This window comes from Saccoglossus kowalevskii, chromosome 12 (assembly GCF_978046115.1).
Source record: "Saccoglossus kowalevskii chromosome 12, keSacKowa6.1, whole genome shotgun sequence".
NCBI lineage: Eukaryota > Metazoa > Hemichordata > Enteropneusta > Harrimaniidae > Saccoglossus > Saccoglossus kowalevskii.
In genome coordinates, this window is record NC_140652.1 from 1,320,289 (window position 1) to 1,340,471 (window position 20,183).

General features: G+C 37.9%; 1 protein-coding gene across 5 annotated transcripts in view; it reads right to left on the reverse strand.

Moving 5' to 3' along the window:
- The window catches only part of LOC102804647 (uncharacterized), a 91,968-nt gene that overhangs the window by 15,899 nt on the left and 55,886 nt on the right, over positions 1-20,183 (reverse strand). For 4 of the 5 annotated variants that reach the window (XM_085506330.1, XM_085506333.1, XM_085506331.1 and 1 more), the window contains 7 exons: positions 19,642-19,843; positions 18,471-18,559; positions 14,344-14,651; positions 14,114-14,253; positions 10,106-13,798; positions 9,401-9,555; positions 5,875-5,898 (listed from right to left, as the gene is read on the reverse strand). In XM_085506330.1, the coding sequence (XP_085362456.1) occupies positions 5,875-5,898; positions 9,401-9,555; positions 10,106-13,798; positions 14,114-14,253; positions 14,344-14,651; positions 18,471-18,559; positions 19,642-19,843 (4,611 nt within the window). The remainder of the gene's footprint in view (positions 1-5,874; positions 5,899-9,400; positions 9,556-10,105; positions 13,799-14,113; positions 14,254-14,343; positions 14,652-18,470; positions 18,560-19,641; positions 19,844-20,183) is intronic. The other variant, XM_085506332.1, reaches the window with a different exon arrangement.

Sequence of the window (20,183 nt, forward strand, 5' to 3'; positions counted from 1 at the left end):
TTCTGTGCAATCAGCTAGTATGTCTAGTCACATGCTTTCAGTCATCTTTCTGTGCAATCAGCAAGCATGCCTAGTCACATGCTTTCAGTCATCTTTCTGTGCAATCAGCAAGCATGCCTAATCACATGATTTCAGTCGTCTTTTAGAAAACACACAATAGAAACTAAATTGCAAGACCAGCAACAATGTTGTGTTTGTTTTTACTTAGAAGACAATAGCAATGTAGACATCTGAGACAGAGATTGCAGACATTAGAGATAGTATGTATTGTGATAACAAGTTATGGCATAAACAATCTAGCATTCTTCACTTATAGACAGTCAGGTGGAAATACACAAAATTGTGTAAATGTAGAGTAACTGATTTAACAAGATGACTTTTAGTTAATTGTTATTATCATCATTTTGATTAATATATTACTTTTGTCATCATTCATGAAAGTCATTCAATAGTGTTTGAACATGATGAGTTGATTTCACAAAATACACACAACAATGTGACAGTTCTGCAATTCAAAATATAAGACATTACAATATCACAAAATCAATTAATCATACAAGGAAACATAGCAATGGAAAATGAGCAGAACAGTTCAGAGATCAGAAATCAAAGTGCACAATATTGCACTATAATTATGTATTTCAATTCCTAAGGCCAATCAAACAAATAATATTTTCATAAGTTAGTTGAGGGTTATATATAATGTTAACTCTCATTGTTTGAAGAGAGGAAATAGATAAAGGCAGGTAACAGAGCAGCTAAGATGATAATGGATAAAAGTAGGTTACAGTGTCACCATGATGAAAATAGCTAAGGTAGGTTACAGTGTTGCCATGATGAGAATGGCTAAAGGTAGGTTACAGTGTAGCCATGATGAGAATGGCTAAAGGTAGGTTACAGTGTAGCCATGATGAGAATGGCTAAAGGTAGGTTACAGTGTAGCCATGATGAGAATGGCTAAAGGTAGGTTACAGTGTAGCCATGATGAGAATGGCTAAAGGTAGGTTACAGTGTAGCCAAGATTAGAATGGATAAAGGTAGGTTACAGTGTTGCGATGATGAGAATGGCTAAAGGTAGGTTACAGTGTAACCATGATGAAAATGGCTAAAGGTAGGTTACAGTGTCACCATGATGAAAATAGCTAAGGTAGGTTACAGTGTTGCCATGATGAGAATGGATAAAGGTAGGTTACAGTGTAGCCATGATGAGAATGGCTAAAGGTAGGTCACAGTGTAGCCAAGATTAGAATGGCTAAATGTAAGTTACAGTGTTGCCATGATGAGAATGGATAAAGGTAGGTCACAGTGTTGCCATGATGAGAATGGATAAAGGTAGGTTACAGTGTTGCCATGATGAGAATGGATAAAGGTAGGTTACAGTGTTGCCATGATGAGAATGGATAAAGGTAGGTTACAGTGTTGCCATGATGAGAATGGATAAAGGTAGGTTACAGTGTTGCCATGATGAGAATGGATAAAGGTAGGTTACAGTGTAGCCATGATGAGAATGGATAAAGGTAGGTTACAGTGTTGCCATGATGAGAATGGCTAAAGGTAGGTTACAGTGTTGCCACGATGAGAATGGCTAAAGGTAGGTTACAGTGTTGCCATGATGAGAATGACTAAAGGTAGGTTACAGTGTAGCCATGATGAGAACAGATAAAGGTAGGTTACAGTGTAGCTATGATGAGAATGGATAAAGGTAGGTTACAGTGTAGCCATGATGAGAACGGATAAAGGTAGGTTACAGTGTAGCCATGATGAGAACGGCTAAAGGTAGGTTACAGTGTAGCCATGATGAGAATGGCTAAAGGTAGGTTACAGTGTAGCCATGGATGAGAATGGCTAAAGGTAGGTTACAGTGTAGCCATGATGAAATGGCTAAAGGTAGGTTGCAGTGTAGCCATGATGAAATGGCTAAAGGTAGGTTGCAGTGTAGCCATGATGAGAACGGCTAAAGGTAGGTTACAGTGTAGCCATGATGAGAATGGCTAAAGGCAGGTCACAGTGTAGCCATGATGAGAATGGCTAAAGGCAGGTCACAGTGTAGCCATGATGAGAATGGCTAAATGCAGGTCACAGTGTAGCCATGATGAGAATGGCTAAAGGCAGGTCACAGTGTAGCCATGATGAGAATGGCTAAAGGCAGGTCACAGTGTAGCCAAGATGTGAATGGCTAAAGGCAAGTCACAGTGTAGCCATGATAAGAATGGCTAAAGGTAGGTCACAGTGTAGCCAAGATGAGAATGGCTAAAGGTAGGTTACAGTGTAGCCAAGATGAGAATGGCTAAAGGCAGGTCACAGTGTAGCCATGATGAGAATGGCTAAAGGCAGGTCACAGTGTAGCCATGGTGAGAATGGCTAAAGGCAGGTCACAGTGTAGCCATGATGAGAATGGCTAAAGGCAGGTCACAGTGTAGCCATGATGAGAATGGCTAAAGGCAGGTCACAGTGTAGCCATGATGAGAATGGCTAAAGGCGGGTAACAGTGTAGCCATGATGAGAATGGCTAAAGGTAGGTCACAGTGTAGCCATGATGTGAATGGCTAAAGGTAGGTTACAGTGTAGCCATGATGAGAATGGCTAAAGGCAGGTCACAGTGTAGCCATGATGAGAATGGCTAAAGGCAGGTTACAGTGTAGCCATGATGAGAATGGCTAAAGGTAGGTTACAGTGTAGCCAAGATGAGAATGGCTAAAGGTAGGTTACAGTGTAGCCAAGATGAGAATGGCTAAATGTAGGTCACAGTGTAGCCATGATGAGAATGGCTAAACGTAGGTTACAGTGTAGCCAAGATGAGAATGGCTAAAGGTAGGTCACAGTGTAGCCATGAGAATGGCTAAAGGTAGGTCACAATATAGCCATGATGAGAATGGCTAAAGGTAGGTCACAGAGTAGCCATGATGAGAATGGCTAAAGGTAGGTCACAGTGTAGCCATGATGAGAATGGATAAAGGCAGGTCACAGTGTAGCCAAGATGAGAATGGCTAAAGGTAGGTTACAGTGTAACCATGATGAGAATGGCTAAAGGCTGGGCACACTGTAGCCATGATGAGAATGGCTAAAGGTAGGTCACAGTGTAGCCATGATGAGAATGGATAAAGGCAGGTCACAGTGTAGCCAAGATGAGAATGGCTAAAGGTAGGTTACAGTGTCACCAAGATGAGAATGGCTAAAGGCAGGTCACAGTGTAGCCATGATGAGAATGGTTAAAGGCAGGTCACAGTGTAGCCAAGATTAGAATGGCTAAATGTAAGTTACTGTGTTGCCATGATGAGAATGGATAAAGGTAGGTCACAGTGTAGCCAAGATTAGAATGGCTAAATGTAAGTTACAGTGTTGCCATGATGAGAATGGATAAAGGTAGGTTACAGTGTTGCCATGATGAGAATGGATAAAGGTAGGTTACAGTGTAGCCATGATGAGAATGGCTAAAGGTAGGTTACAGTGTCACCAAGATGAGAATGGCTAAAGGCAGGTCACAGTGTAGCCATGATGAGAATGGCTAAAGGCAGGTCACAGTGTAGCCAAGATTAGAATGGCTAAATGTAAGTTACAGTGTTGCCATGATGAGAATGGATAAAGGTAGGTTACAGTGTTGCCATGATGAGAATGGATAAAGGTAGGTTACAGTGTTGCCATGAGAATGGATAAAGGTAGGTTACAGTGTTGCCATGATGAGAATGGATAAAGGTAGGTTACAGTGTTGCCATGATGAGAATGGATAAAGGTAGGTTACAGTGTTGCCATGATGAGAATGGATAAAGGTAGGTTACAGTGTAGCCATGATGAGAATGGATAAAGGTAGGTTACAGTGTTGCCATGATGAGAATGGCTAAAGGTAGGTTACAGTGTTGCCATGATGAGAATGGCTAAAGATAGGTTACAGTGTTGCCATGATGAGAATGGCTAAAGGTAGGTTACAGTGTTGCCATGATGAGAATGGCTAAAGATAGGTTACAGTGTTGCCATGATGAGAATGACTAAAGGTAGGTTACAGTGTAGCCATGATGAGAACAGATAAAGGTAGGTTACAGTGTAGCCATGATGAGAATGGATAAAGGTAGGTTACAGTGTAGCCATGATGAGAATGGCTAAAGGTAGGTTACAGTGTAGCCATGATGAGAATGGCTAAAGGTAGGTTACAGTGTAGCCATGATGAGAATGGGTAAAGGCAGGTCACAGTGTAGCCATGAGAATGGGTAAAGGCAGGTCACAGTGTAGCCATGATGAGAATGGCTAAAGGTAGGTCAAAGTGTAGCCATGATGAGAATGGCTAAAGGTAGGTTAGTGTCACCAAGATGAGAATGGCTAAAGGCAGGTCACTGTGTAGCCATGATGAGAATGGCTAAAGGCAGGTCACAGTGTAGCCATGATGAGAATGGCTAAAGGTAGGTCACAGTGTAGCCATGATGAGAATGGCTAAAGGCAGGTCACAGTGTAGCCATGATGAGAATGGCTAAAGGCAGGTCACAGTGTAGCCATGATGAGAATGGCTAAAGGCAGGTCACAGTGTAGCCATGATGAGAATGGCTAAAGGCAGGTCACAGTGTAGCCATGATGAGAATGGCTAAAGGCGGGTAACAGTGTAGCCATGATGAGAATGGCTAAAGGTTGGTTATAGTGTAGCATGATGAGAATGGCTAAAGGTAGGTCACAGTGTAGCCATGATGTGAATGGCTAAAGGTAGGTTACAGTGTAGCCATGATGAGAATGACTAAAGTTAGGTCACAGTGTAGCCATGATGAGAATGGCTAAAGGCAGGTCACAGTGTAGCCATGATGAGAATGGCTGAAGGTAGGTTACAGTGTAGCCATGATGAGAATGGCTAAAGGTAGGTTACAGTGTAGCCAAGATGAGAATGGCTAAAGGTAGGTTACAGTGTAACCATGATGAGAATGGGTAAAGGTAGGTCACAGTGTAGCCATGATGATAATGGGTGAAGGTAGGTCACAGTGTAGCCATGATGAGAATGGCTAAAGGTAGGTTACAGTGTAGCCAAGATGAGAATGGCTAAAGGTAGGTTACAGTGTAGCCAAGATGAGAATGGCTAAAGGTAGGTTACAGTGTAGCCAAGATGAGAATGGCTAAATGTAGGTCACAGTGTAGCCATGATGAGAATGGCTAAACGTAGGTTACAGTGTAGCCAAGATGAGAATGGCTAAAGGTAGGTCACAGTGTAGCCATGATGAGAATGGCTAAAGGTAGGTCACAATATAGCCATGATGAGAATGGCTAAAGGTAGGTCACAGTGTAGCCATGATGAGAATGGATAAAGGCAGGTCACAGTGTAGCCAAGATGAGAATGGCTAAAGGTAGGTTACAGTGTAACCATGATGAGAATGGCTAAAGGCTGGGCACACTGTAGCCAAGATGAGAATGGCTAAAGGTAGGTTACAATGTAGCCATGATGAGAATGGCTAAAGGTAGGTTACAGTGTTGCCATGATGAGAATGGGTAAAGGTAGGTCACAGTGTAGCCATGATGAGAATGGGTAAAGGTAGGTCACAGTGTAGCCATGATGAGAATGGGTAAAGGTAGGTCACAGTGTAGCCATGATGAGAATGGCTAAAGGTAGGTTACAGTGTTGCCATGATGAGAATGGCTAAAGGTAGGTTACAATGTAGCCATGATGAGAATGGGTAAAGGTAGGTCACAGTGTAGCCATGATGAGAATGGGTAAAGGTAGGTCACAGTGTAGCCATGATGAGAATGGGTAAAGGTAGGTCACAGTGTAGCCATGATGAGAATGGGTAAAGGCAGGTCACAGTGTGGCAGTGTGATGATAATGACAATTGTAACAACTTATACTTTGTGAATTACTGTACACAAACAAAGGAAAAGCAAAGCAAAGGATGACAACACCCATGATACCTTGCATTTCTTGGGCTTAAAGATCTGCAGAAAGAGCATATGGATTATTATTATTAAGAATCTCCATGCACGAATGTTATATGGCATAGTCTAGGGCAGCAGAAGTTGGCAAAATGTTTATATAAGAGCAATAATGCAGCAACAGAATGGAATAGATTTATTACCATACAACAGTTTAATAGTTACATGATGCACACTTCTCTCAGCCAAATACCACATTTGATTCACACAAGGGTGTGGCTTGGGTGACAACATCACATGATTCACACACTCATTTCTAACTCAATATATATTTGGGTGAGGCACAAACACCACATGATTCACATACTCATTTTTAACTCCATATATACTTGAGTGACGCACAAACACCACATGATTCACACACTCATTTCTAACTCAATATATATTTGGGTGAGGCACAAACACCACATGATTCACATACTCATTTTTAACTCCATATATACTTGAGTGACGCACAAACACCACATGATTAACACATTCATTTCTAACTCAATATATATTTGGGTGGGGCACAAACACCACATGATTCACATACTCATTTCTAACTCAATATATATTTGGGTGACGCACCAATACCACATGATTCACATACTCATTTTTAACTCCATATATACTTGAGTGACACACAAACACCACATGATTAACACATTCATTTCTAACTCAATATATATTTGGGTGGGGCACAAACACCACATGATTCACATACTCATTTTTAACTCCATATATACTTGAGTGACGCACAAACACCACATGATTAACACACTCATTTCTAACTCAATATATATTTGGGTGAGGCACAAATACCACATGATTCACACACTAATTTCTAACTCAATATATATTTGGGTGAGGCACCAATACCACATGATTCACATACTCATTTTTAACTCCATATATACTTGAGTGACGCACAAACACCACATGATTAACACACTCATTTCTAACTCCATATATACTTGAGTGAGGCACAAACACCACATGATTAACACACTCATTTCTAACTCCATATATACTTCGGTGGGGCACAAACACCATATGATTCACATATTACTCATTTCTACCTCATTATATACTTGGGTGGGGCACAAACACCACATGATTCACATATTACTCATTTCTACCTCATTATATACTTGAGTGGGGCACAAACACCACATGATTCACATATTACTCATTTTTAACTCATTATATACTTGGGTGGGGCACAAACACCACATGATTCACATATTACTCATTTTTAACTCATTATATACTTGAGTGGGGCACAAACACCACATGATTCACATATTACTCATTTCTACCTCATATACTTGAGTGGGGCACAAACACCACATGATTCACATATTACTCATTTTTAACTCATTATATACTTGGGTGGGGCACAAACACCACATGATTCACATATTACTCATTTCTACCTCATATACTTGAGTGGGGCACAAACACCACACGATTCACATATTACTCATTTTTAACTCATTATATACTTGGGTGGGGCACAAACACCACATGATTCACATATTACTCAGTTCTAACTCATTATATACTTGAGTGGGACACAAACACCACACGATTTACATATTTCTCATTTCTACCTCATTATATACTTGAGTGGGACACAAACACCACATGATTCACATATTACTCAGTTCTAACTCATTATATACTTGAGTGGGACACAAACACCACACGATTCACATATTTCTCATTTCTACCTCATTATATACTTGAGTGGGGCACAAACACCACATGATTCACATATTACTCATTTTTAACTCATTATATACTTGGGTGGGGCACAAACACCACATGATTCACATATTACTCAGTTCTAACTCATTATATACTTGAGTGGGACACAAACACCACACGATTCACATATTTCTCATTTCTAACTCATTATATACTTGAGTGGGGCACAAACACCACATGATTCACATATTACTCAATTTTAACTCATTATATACTTGGGTGGGGCACAAACACCACATGATTCACATATTACTCAGTTCTAACTCATTATATACTTGAGTGGGGCACAAACACCACATGATTCACATATTACTCATTTTTAACTCATTATATACTTGGGTGGGGTACAAACACCACATGATTCACATATTACTCAGTTCTAACTCATTATATACTTGGGTGGGGCACAAACACCACACGATTCACATATTACTCATTTCTAACTCATTATATACTTGAGTGGGGCACAAACACCACATGATTCACATATTACTCATTTTTAACTCATTATATACTTGGGTGGGGTACAAACACCACATGATTCACATATTACTCAGTTCTAACTCATTATATACTTGAGTGGGGCACAAACACCACATGATTCACATATTACTCATTTTTAACTCATATACTTGGGTGGGGCACAAACACCACATGATTCACATGTTACTCATTTCTAACTCATTATATACTTGGGTGGGGCACAAACACCACATGATTCACATGTTACTCATTTCTAACTCATTATATACTTGAGTGGGGCACAAACACCACATGATTCACATATTACTCATTTTTAACTCATTATATACTTGGGTGGGGTACAAACACCACATGATTCACATATTACTCAGTTCTAACTCATTATATACTTGGGTGGGGCACAAACACCACACGATTCACATATTACTCATTTCTACCTCATTATATACTTGAGTGGGGCACAAACACCACATGATTCACATATTACTCATTTTTAACTCATATACTTGGGTGGGGCACAAACACCACATGATTCACATGTTACTCATTTCTAACTCATTATATACTTGGGTGGGGCACAAACACCACATGATTCACGTATTACTCATTTTTAACTCATTATATACTTGGGTGGGACACAAACACCACATGATTCACATATTACTCATTTTTAACTCATTATATACTTGGATGGGGCACAAACACCACATGATTCACATATTACTCATTTCTAACTCATTATATACTTGGGTGGGGCACAAACACCACACGATTCACATATTTCTCATTTCTAACTCATATACTTGGGTGGGGCACAAACACCACATGATTCACATATTACTCATTTTTAACTCATATACTTGGGTGGGGCACAAACACCACATGATTCACATGTTACTCATTTCTAACTCATTATATACTTGGGTGGGGCACAAACACCACATGATTCACGTATTACTCATTTTTAACTCATTATATACTTGGGTGGGACACAAACACCACATGATTCACATATTACTCATTTTTAACTCATTATATACTTGGATGGGGCACAAACACCACATGATTCACATATTACTCATTTCTAACTCATTATATACTTGGGTGGGGCACAAACACCACACGATTCACATATTTCTCATTTCTAACTCATATACTTGGGTGGGGCACAAACACCACATGATTCACATATTACACATTTTTAACTCATTATATACTTGGGTGAGGCACAAACACCATATGATTCACACACCATAATACATAATCATACCTTTAGTTTTTTGGTGAATGATTTTTTCTTGGATTTTTTCTTTTCAGTTGATAGTGGTGGTACCATTCCAGAAAGATCTTCGATGTCACTGGATGTAGAAGATGCACCTTGATCTCCAGTACTAACTATACTGCCACTGCCATCACCCTTCGTATCTTAAAAACAATGATAGATATTACTTTTCAATTTAGCAAGACTGTTATATTGTATCTTTAAGTTATGTTATCAACAATTCATTCCGGTACATGACATTTGTCATTGTTAGGACAGCAAGAATGAAATGAGTCAGCCATTTTGAATCACAACTGTGCGAAACAAATGCATGTTTATATGTGTGACATGATTTATAATGTACAATTTATGTTTTTATGTTTGATTGCATCAGTCAAGGCATGCAAAATGCATCAGGAAATAGCCTTTTCAAGTGATGTGATTGATCATGGCATGCCTAAGATAATGGGGAGACGCATGAAGGTCATTCTGTAAGTACTTGTCATAATTTACGTTAATGAGCACTGCGGGCTCCATTCATGACACATAAACTAATTCTATTATAAATATTACAAGTACTTCTCCTCTATAATCAATATGCTAGTACATGTACAATGAACACCAAAGAAACAAATTGGCAGCTTCACAGAGTTGGCAGATGTAAATCTATGAAAAATGAATTATGCAAATTGGTATTGGTTTAAATAGACTTACCTGGTCTTGGGGGAAGTGGCCTTGGTTTGTAACTACCACTTGTTTGTACCTTGGGCTTCACAGAGGGTTGATCCATTAATACACAATCATCAGAAAGTAGATCATCTGACATATCAAGTTTAGCAAGAGGTGCTAGCACTTTCTTCTCTGGCGACTTCTCTCTTGTATTCTCATTCTTCTTTTTGTTATTCATTTTGCTTTTAGAACTCTCCTTCACAAGACTAGTGTCAGGTTTGCTTTTTGATGGACTTTTAGACTTGCCATCCAAATCAATTTTTTTGATTTCATCTTTGAGTTTTTTAAGAGTATTACCCTTTCTTTCCTTTGGTGACTTAGGGGATTTTCCATCAGCAGATCCACAAGCTTTTCCTGTACTAGATAATTTTTTCCCAGCTTTCTTAGGACTCTTGTTGAATTCCACTTCCTTATCACCAGGAGAAACCGTGACAACAGGAGATGAGTCTCTGCTTCCTTTTTTACTTGGTAATTGGTCAAATGTTTTTTTCTCTTTTCTAATTTCATGTTTTGGTGTCTTTGACTTAGTTACTCCACCTTCATCTGACTTCACAGCTCCCTTAAGTGCTGATGGAGCTACTGGAAGAGGTCGATATTTCAAGGCAGATTCTGACTCTTTCCTCTTTTCTTCAACCTTTGCTTTAGCCGTACCTTTGTAGACAGTATCACCTTTAGCAGACAAGGTGTCACACTTTGCAGCCGATGACTCATCATTAACATCTGAGGCAACATATTTTTTAGCCTTACCTTTGACTTTCTTCTCAGTCCTAGCTTTGTCTGATTTTTTATTGACAACTTCAGCTGATCTATTCTCTTTCACAAATATATCATCAAACGAATCAACATGCATTTTCTTTTTTTGGTGCTTCTTTTTTGTCTTCTGGGTTTCTTTCTCTTTTACCTCAAGGATGGGCATTTCATCCTTTGTCCCAATTTTCATTTCATCCTTTGTCCTAATTTCCATTTCATTCTTTGTCTTAGTTTTCATTTCATCCTTTGTCCTAATTTCCATTTCATTCTTTGTCTTAGTTTCCATTTCATTCTTTGTCTTAGTTTCCATTTCATCCCTACTCTGCACATTGTTTCTCTGATCTTTGAGTTCTACTGTAGGAAAGAGTTTTGACTCATCTCCAGGAGTCCTTGGCAGTGTATCTTCATCTCCCCCTGCATCCCGTGTACTCTGGTATTCCAGTTCCTTAGCATACATTTCTAAGGTCTCACGGATGGAATCATTTGAGTCTGAATCTGTACTCATAATAGAGATATTCAGATCCTCATTTATACAGTCAATATTTTCCAATGATATAACTGATTCAGGCCGAGATGAATGTTCCGTGGACATTGTTGATGTTCTGTCTGTCTTGTCAAGGGATTCAAAAAATGTGTCACCATAATTAAGGCTACTATCTGGAGTGGCATATATATTGCTAGAGTCTTCACATGTACTATTAAAAGAAACGTCAAGGTCTTGAATAGTTGCTGAGTCTGTTGTCTGGCCAGCAAGTGATATGTTACAAAAACTTTCTTCCACTTCACTCTCCTTTTCAAAGTCACAAATACTAGGAATATCATGTGAAACCAAAGAAGGATCTGAACATGAAATTATTGCAAAATCAGAAGAAACACTTTCAAGTGTTCTTACTTTCCGGACAGTAATATTCCTAGCATCAATGTTCAGTTCAGGAGTGCATTCAGGGGTGTTCACATAAGACTTGTTTTCTAAACATTCTACACCCATTTCTACTTCTTCATCTGATACTGCAAACCTCTCTTGATTACCTGCTACATCATCATCTATTACAACAAAGCTAGTAAATGAATCATCTATTACAGCCTCCTTGTCCTCTGTATTCTCACACATAGATTTCAGACTTTGAATCTCAGCTTTTATAGTATCATCTTTGATATCTTCATCCATCAATTGTGACTTTTCTCCAACTGCCAAATCCTGCTTCTCATCAGCTGTGAGTATCTCTGCTGAATCACCAATGCTTTGTTGATACCTAAATATGTCCTCAATCTTTTTCTCATCAACTGGTGACTCCGTAGTCTCTATTCTAGCTAAAGTTTCTCCATATACATCTGCCAGATTCTGTTCATAAGATTCTACATGCTCAGTATCATGGTTCACTACATTTCCATTAGGTTTATCCTCTCTTGGTGTAAAGCATGCTAACTCTTCGAAGTCTTTCTCCCTGTCCACAGCATCCATGGTGTCATTACTTGTTAGATCGTCTTTCTCTGAAACACTCTCAGATTGGTCATCAATATATGCCAAGGTTGCTCCATATATTTCAGCTATGTTAGCTTCATCAGAATCAGAACTTTTCTCGATCTCATCAATACCATTCAATTGTTCTACATGAACTGTGTCTTGCTTTTCATCCAGTGAATCTTTCTTTGTATTGTCACTATTAATAGCAACCACACCATCGGTAACATCAATTAAAGCATTACCATTGTCAACAATAACTTCCTGTTCAACTACATTATTTATCAAATCATTATCAACAACTTTGTGTTTAACAACATCATCTATATCATTTATCAAATCATTATCATCATCAGCATTATCAACAGCTTTGTGTTTAACAACATCATCTATATCATTTATCAAATCATTATCATCTTTATCATCATCAGCATTAAGAACAGCTTCTTGTTCAACAACATCACCTAAATTTGTTTTTGATTCTTTCAGTAATGTTTCCTGGTGCAAATTATGAGATACTTTATCCTCCACAATAGGTACATCTAATATACCAGTCTTATCAGTGGCAGAATTCCATTCTAAAGTTTCTATTTCATCTTCAAATGCATCCAGAGAACCTGTTTCATCAAATTTGTGATCTTCATCCACATCTTCTTCAAAATCATCTTCATATTCCTCTTCAATGTGACAGGTATTCACAGGAACTTCACCTAATTCATTTTCCTCAATCTCGTCCATTAAAATCTCTCCTTCCTCTAAATCTTGGACTTTCAACTCATCATCATTCATCATCAAAGTAGCAGCCTCTTTTTCTTCTACCTCAATTACACTTACCAAGTCACCCTTTGGTAGTTGTTCTTTTATAATTTCTTCTTCTTCAGTCACTTTATCAACAAGTACCACTTCTTCCACAGTTTCAACAGAAGTGTCTTCATCATCAATATCGGGTTTGACTTTCTCTGCTGTCATATCTTCAGCTTTGATTATGTGAGCTTTGACGAGGTCTTCTTGTGATGGTAATGGAGGAATAGGAGGTGGTTTTTCTTCCTCAAGACTCACGGTTTTAGGAGTCTTTGATGGTAATCGTCTACGTCCCCACATTGAATGATCTGGAGGCTCTGGATTGCTCAGCCACTGCAATTTTAAGCTGGTCATGCTAGCAACAAATCCCTGATGGTCAAATAGTTCTTCAGGTGAGTCCTTGTTCTGAGGCTCTGGCTGCGGTTCAGTCTGCTGAATTTCAGGAAATTCTTGTTTTGTCAACGATTCTGACAGTGGTTGCAATTCTTCATTAGAAGAATCAGCAGCTTCTGGTGTTTTTTCTCCTTCTGCATCTGACTCTATGTTATTCACTTCATTCTCTGCCATTACATTTTCTTTTGGGCTCTCTGGTTCCGTCCAAGCAAGATTTCTCGAGTCAACTTCCACTGGAACCATTTCTCCATCACTAAGATCGTCATCAGATTCTGTTTGAATAAATAAATTGGATGATGGATATATAAATGGCTTGATAGCTAAGCTCACCACTACCTCAACGACTTAATGGCTTAGGTTTGAGAAAATATCCTGTTAATCTCACTACAACCTAAATGGCTTAAGTCTTTATATCATGCTAATCTTAATATTTCGTATTAGACAAATTCACTATCTGAATGGCTTAATGACTTAAATCATAGTATCTTCTAATCTCACCACATCATCAAGGCATACATCCTGTTATTCTCACCACTACAATAATGAAATAAAGGTTAAATTCAAGGTATATATTCTACTAGTCTCACCATAATCATAATCATCTTCTTCATAATCATTATCACTTTCATCCCACGAATAGTCATCATCATCAGACAAATCCCATTGCGGTGATTTCTGCCAATGATCAGAATGCTCAGCTGGTATTGCAACAGGTTCAATGTCAAATCTACAAAATAAAAGTAAACAGAGTTGTCACCCACTGGCAGCCATTTCAGTAATTACATAAAATTAATGGTATAAGCAAATATTTACTCACTCCACATCTGAATCATCACTAGATGAGCTCTCATCATACTCTGTCATTTCATGAACAGATGCTGCATCTCCATAGTTATAATTGGAAATCTCTTCCTCAGACATCTGACTACGCTGTAAAGTACCATCGAGTGTGGAATCCAAGAAGATGCGTTCTGGTGTGCAGTTAGACAATGACTCCCAGGACCGGTTCAGATGGTCAGGTGTGCCGCGAGATTTCTTCTCTAGTGGCCCATCAAGTTCAGCCAGCCATGACTGTTTATCAGGTGTTGTGGTCACTAGAACTGGTGGTGAGTCTGGAAGGTTCTCCTGTTAAAATGACATGAATACTGTGTTATGACATCACAGTCCATACAAATATGAACACTGTGGTATGACATCCCAGTCCATACAAATATGAACACTATGGTATGACATCACAGACAATACAAATATGAATACTATGGTATGACATCACAGTCCATACAAAATTGAACGCTGTGGTATGACATCACAGCCCATACAAATATGAACACTGTGGTATGACAACACAGACCATACAAATATGAACACTGTGGTATGACAACACAGACCATACAAATATGAACACTGGTATGACATCACAGACCATACAAATATGAACACTGTGGTATGACAACACATACCATACAGATATGTACACTGTGGTATGACAACACAGTCCATACAAATATGAACACTGGTATGACATCACAGACCATACAAATATGAACACTGTGGTATGACAACACAGACCATACAAATATGAACACTGGTATGACATCACAGACCATACAAATATGAACACTGTGGTATGACAACACAGACCATAGAAATATGAACACTGTGGTATGACAACACGTACCATACAAATATGAACACTGTGGTATGACAACACAGACCATAGAAATATGAACACTGTGGTATGACAACACGTACCATACAAATATGAACACTGTGGTATGACAACACAGACCATACAAATATGAACACTGTGGTATGACAACACGTACCATACAAATATGAACACTGTGGTATGACAACACAGACCATACAAATATGAACACTGTGGTATGACATCACAGACCATACAAATATGAACACTACGGTATGACATTACAGACCATACAAATATGAACACTGTGGTATGACATCACAGACCATACAAATATGAACACTACGGTATGACATTACAGACCATACAAATATGAACATTGTGGTATGACATCACAGACCATACAAATATGAACACTACGGTATGACATTACAGACCATACAAATATGAACACTGTGGTATGACATCACAGACCATACAAATATGAACAATGTGGTAGGACATAAAAGACCATACATATATGAACACTGGTATGACATCACAGACCATACAAATATGAACACTGGTATGACAACACAGACCATACAAATATGAACACTGTGGTATGACATCACAGTCCATACAAATATGAGCACTGTGTTGTGACATCACAGTCCATACAAATATGAACACTACGGTATGACATTACAGACCATACAAATATGAACACTGTGGTATGACAACACAGACATACAAATATGAACACTGTGGTATGACATCACAGCCCATACAAATATGAACACTGTGGTATGACAACACAGACCATACAGATATGAACACTGTGGTATGACAACACAGACATACAAATATGAACACTGTGGTATGACATCACAGCCCATACAAATATGAACACTGTGGTATGACAACACAGACCATACAGATATGAACACTAGTATGACATCACAGTCCATACAAATATGAACACTGTGGTATGACATCACAGCCCATACAAATATGAACACTGTGATATGACAACACAGACCATACAGATATGAACACTAGTATGACATCACAGTCCATACAGATATGAACACTATGGTATGACATCACAGACCATACAAATATCAACACTGTGGTATGACATCACAGTCCATACAAATATGAACACTGTGGTATTACATCACAGTCCATACAAATATGAACACTGGTATGACATCACAGTCCATACAAATATGAACACTGTGGTATGACATCACAGCCCATACAGATATGAACACTAGTATGACATCACAGTCCATACAGATATGAACACTATGGTATGACATCACAGACCATACAAATATCAACACTGTGGTATGACATCACAGTCCATACAAATATCAACACTGTGGTATTACATCACAGTCCATACAAATATGAACACTGTGGTATGACATCACAGTCCATACAAATATGAACACTGTGGTATGACATCACAGTCCATACAATTATGAACACTGTGGTATGACATCACAGACCATACAAATATGAACACTGTGGTATGACATCACAGTCCATACAAATATGAACACCGTGGTATGACATCACAGTCCATACAATTATGAACACTGGTATGACATCACAGTCCATACTAATATGAGCACTGTGTTGTGACATCACAGTTCATACAAATATGAACACTGTGGTATGACATCACAGCCCATACAGATATGAACACTAGTATGACATCACAGTCCATACAGATATGAACACTATGGTATGACATCACAGACCATACAAATATCAACACTGTGGTATGGCATCACAGTCCATACAAATATGAACACTGTGGTATTACATCACAGTCCATACAAATATGAACACAGTGGTATGACATCACATCCATACAAATATGAACACTGTGGTATGACATCACAGTCCATACAAATATGAACACTGTAGTATGACATCACAGTCCATACAAATATGAACACTGTGGTATGACATCACAGTCCATACAATTATGAACACTGTGGTATGACATCACAGACCATACAAATATGAACACTGTGGTATGACATCACAGTGGATACAAATATGAACACCGTGGTATGACATCACAGTCCATACAATTATGAACACTGTGGTATGACATCACAGTCCATACAAATATGAGCACTGTGTTGTGACATCACAGTTCATACAAATATGAACACTGGTATGACATCACAGTCCATACAAATATGAACACTGTGGTATGACATCACGTCCATACAAATATGAACACTGTGGTATGACATCACAGTCCATACAAATATGAACACTGTAGTATGACAACACAGACCATACAAATATGAACACTGTGGTATGACATCAGTCCATACAATTATGAACACTGGTATGACATCACAGTCCATACAAATATGAGCACTGTGTTGTAACATCACAGTTCATACAAATATGAACACTGTGGTATGACATCACAGCCCATACAGATATGAACACTAGTATGACATCACAGTCCATACAGATATGAACACTATGGTATGACATCACAGACCATACAAATGTCAACACTGTGGTATGACATCACAGTCCATACAAATATGAACACTGTGGTATTACATCACAGTCCATACAAATATGAACACTGTGGTATGACATCACAGTCCATACAAATATGAGCACTGTGTTGTGACATCACAGTTCATACAAATATGAACACTGGTATGACATCACAGTCCATACAAATATGAACACTGTGGTATGACATCACGTCCATACAAATATGAACACTGTGGTATGACATCACAGTCCATACAAATATGAACACTGTAGTATGACATCACAGTCCATACAAATATGAACACTGTGGTATGACATCACAGTCCATACAATTATGAACACTGTGGTATGACATCACAGACCATACAAATATGAACACTGTGGTATGACATCACAGTCCATACAAATATGAACACCGTGGTATGACATCACAGTCCATACAATTATGAACACTGTGGTATGACAACACAGACCATACAAATATGAACACTGTGGTATGACATCAGTCCATACAATTATGAACACTGTGGTATGACATCACAGTCCATACAAATATGAGCACTGTGTTGTAACATCACAGTTCATACAAATATGAACACTGGTATGACATCACAATTCATACAAATATGAACGCTGTGGTATGACATCAGTCCATACAAATATGAATGCTGTGGTATGACATCACAATTCATACAAATAGATACAAATATAAACACTGATATTTATACCATAAATACAACAATTGTGGCAAGCCAATGTGTAGATTTATCTACCTTAGCCCCTAATTCCATCATTCTTCTTTTTCTTGGTCCTCCATCTGCTGCCTTGCTATACTTGAAATGGGGTCTGCAGTAAAAACGACCTAAAATATAAGATGAAAACTGATTTTTTTAAGTAAGGTATATTGCATCACAATTGATTGAAGAAAGCTTAGAAAGAAGTCCCGTGTGCTGATGATATTGGAAGCAGGGAGTGAAATAAGAAATACTGACAGTATATACTCTATGCATAATCATATATGCAGAAGAGTTACACTTTTTTTCCATAATTACATCTAAAATACATATGTATTTTAAAACATTGACCTCTGACCCAGCAACCTTTTTTGCAAAGCATATCGTTTGTTTGTTATGGTCAAAGTAGAAACAAGAATTTGATATTTTTTTTAATGGAACACTGATAAATCATATCAGAAATAATTATTCCTTGAATTGTTGACTCAAAATAGGTTCTGGATTTAATTTTATGAACAAGTCATGAAACCAATCCTCAACCTTCATTACACCTGTAGATGAAACACATTCTGCCACAAATTTGGCAACAAATCCTACACAGAATTAAACTGCAATAGTAAACATTCTTTCAGTTTATTTATCACTGTCTTCCGTTCCATTATCTTGATGTATGGCTTATTCTGTTGAATGGTACTTGAGAAACAAATCAAAATGCTTCAAATTGGCTATTTAATGTGGAAATTAGGTAATTAATATGCACAGATTGCAATCAAAAACTAATCAGGTGAGTGAATTAACCCTAAGTTTATATGTACTAAGTTTCATTGAAATCTGTTTAATAGTACTTGAGAAACAATTTAAAATGCTTAAAATTGGCTAATTAATATGGAAATTAAGTACTGTAAAAGCGTTAATTATTCACTGGGTTTTAATTTTGCTGACTGGAAAATGCGCTAAATTAAACCCAGTGAATATGTAAAATTTAGCATAGAATACATTATCTTAATGATAAAACCGTAAATTTAAAATCCACTGAATATGCCTGAAATAGTAAATCAGCAAAATTTAAACCCAGTGAAAATTAGTCATTTTACAGTAATTAATATGCACAGACTGGTCTTATTCACACTCATTATATGGCTAAACAGATGACAACTGACTGACCTAACAAAGTCTCATTAGGTAGCAAATAAATTAACTAGTGACTGACCTTCCAACTTATTCTCATTAGGTGGCATATAAAATGCATAGTTTCCAATTCGCAATGTAGTATTACAATATGAACACTTGAAACATCCACGATGAAAGAAAAGACCTTCAGCACTGAGTCGCTCCATGACATAAACTCTTTTACAACAGAAGAAGCAGATGTCACTTCCTCCTGCACTGCTACCAGTAAACTGCTTGGATTTCTATGTAAACATAAAGATCACAGAGAAGCAGTTAGACAACTTGTTACATTGTTACCAATAATAGCAATGATCAAATCTCATCAATGAGACACTTTTTTCATCTTGGAAAATACATAACAATGACATAATTTGCATAAATTATCATTTAAAAAAGTAGTGTATGGAATTTATTCAATGGAGTTAGAGGAAGCAGGTACATGTATCAAGCAACAATTCAGTAAAGAATAGGTATTGGAAGAGGCTTATCATGGCACACATATCAGCACATGCCAAGCAGAAAGATAAAAAGCAAACAGAAACATAATTATAAATTACTTGATGTTTAAAACTGGAATGTCAG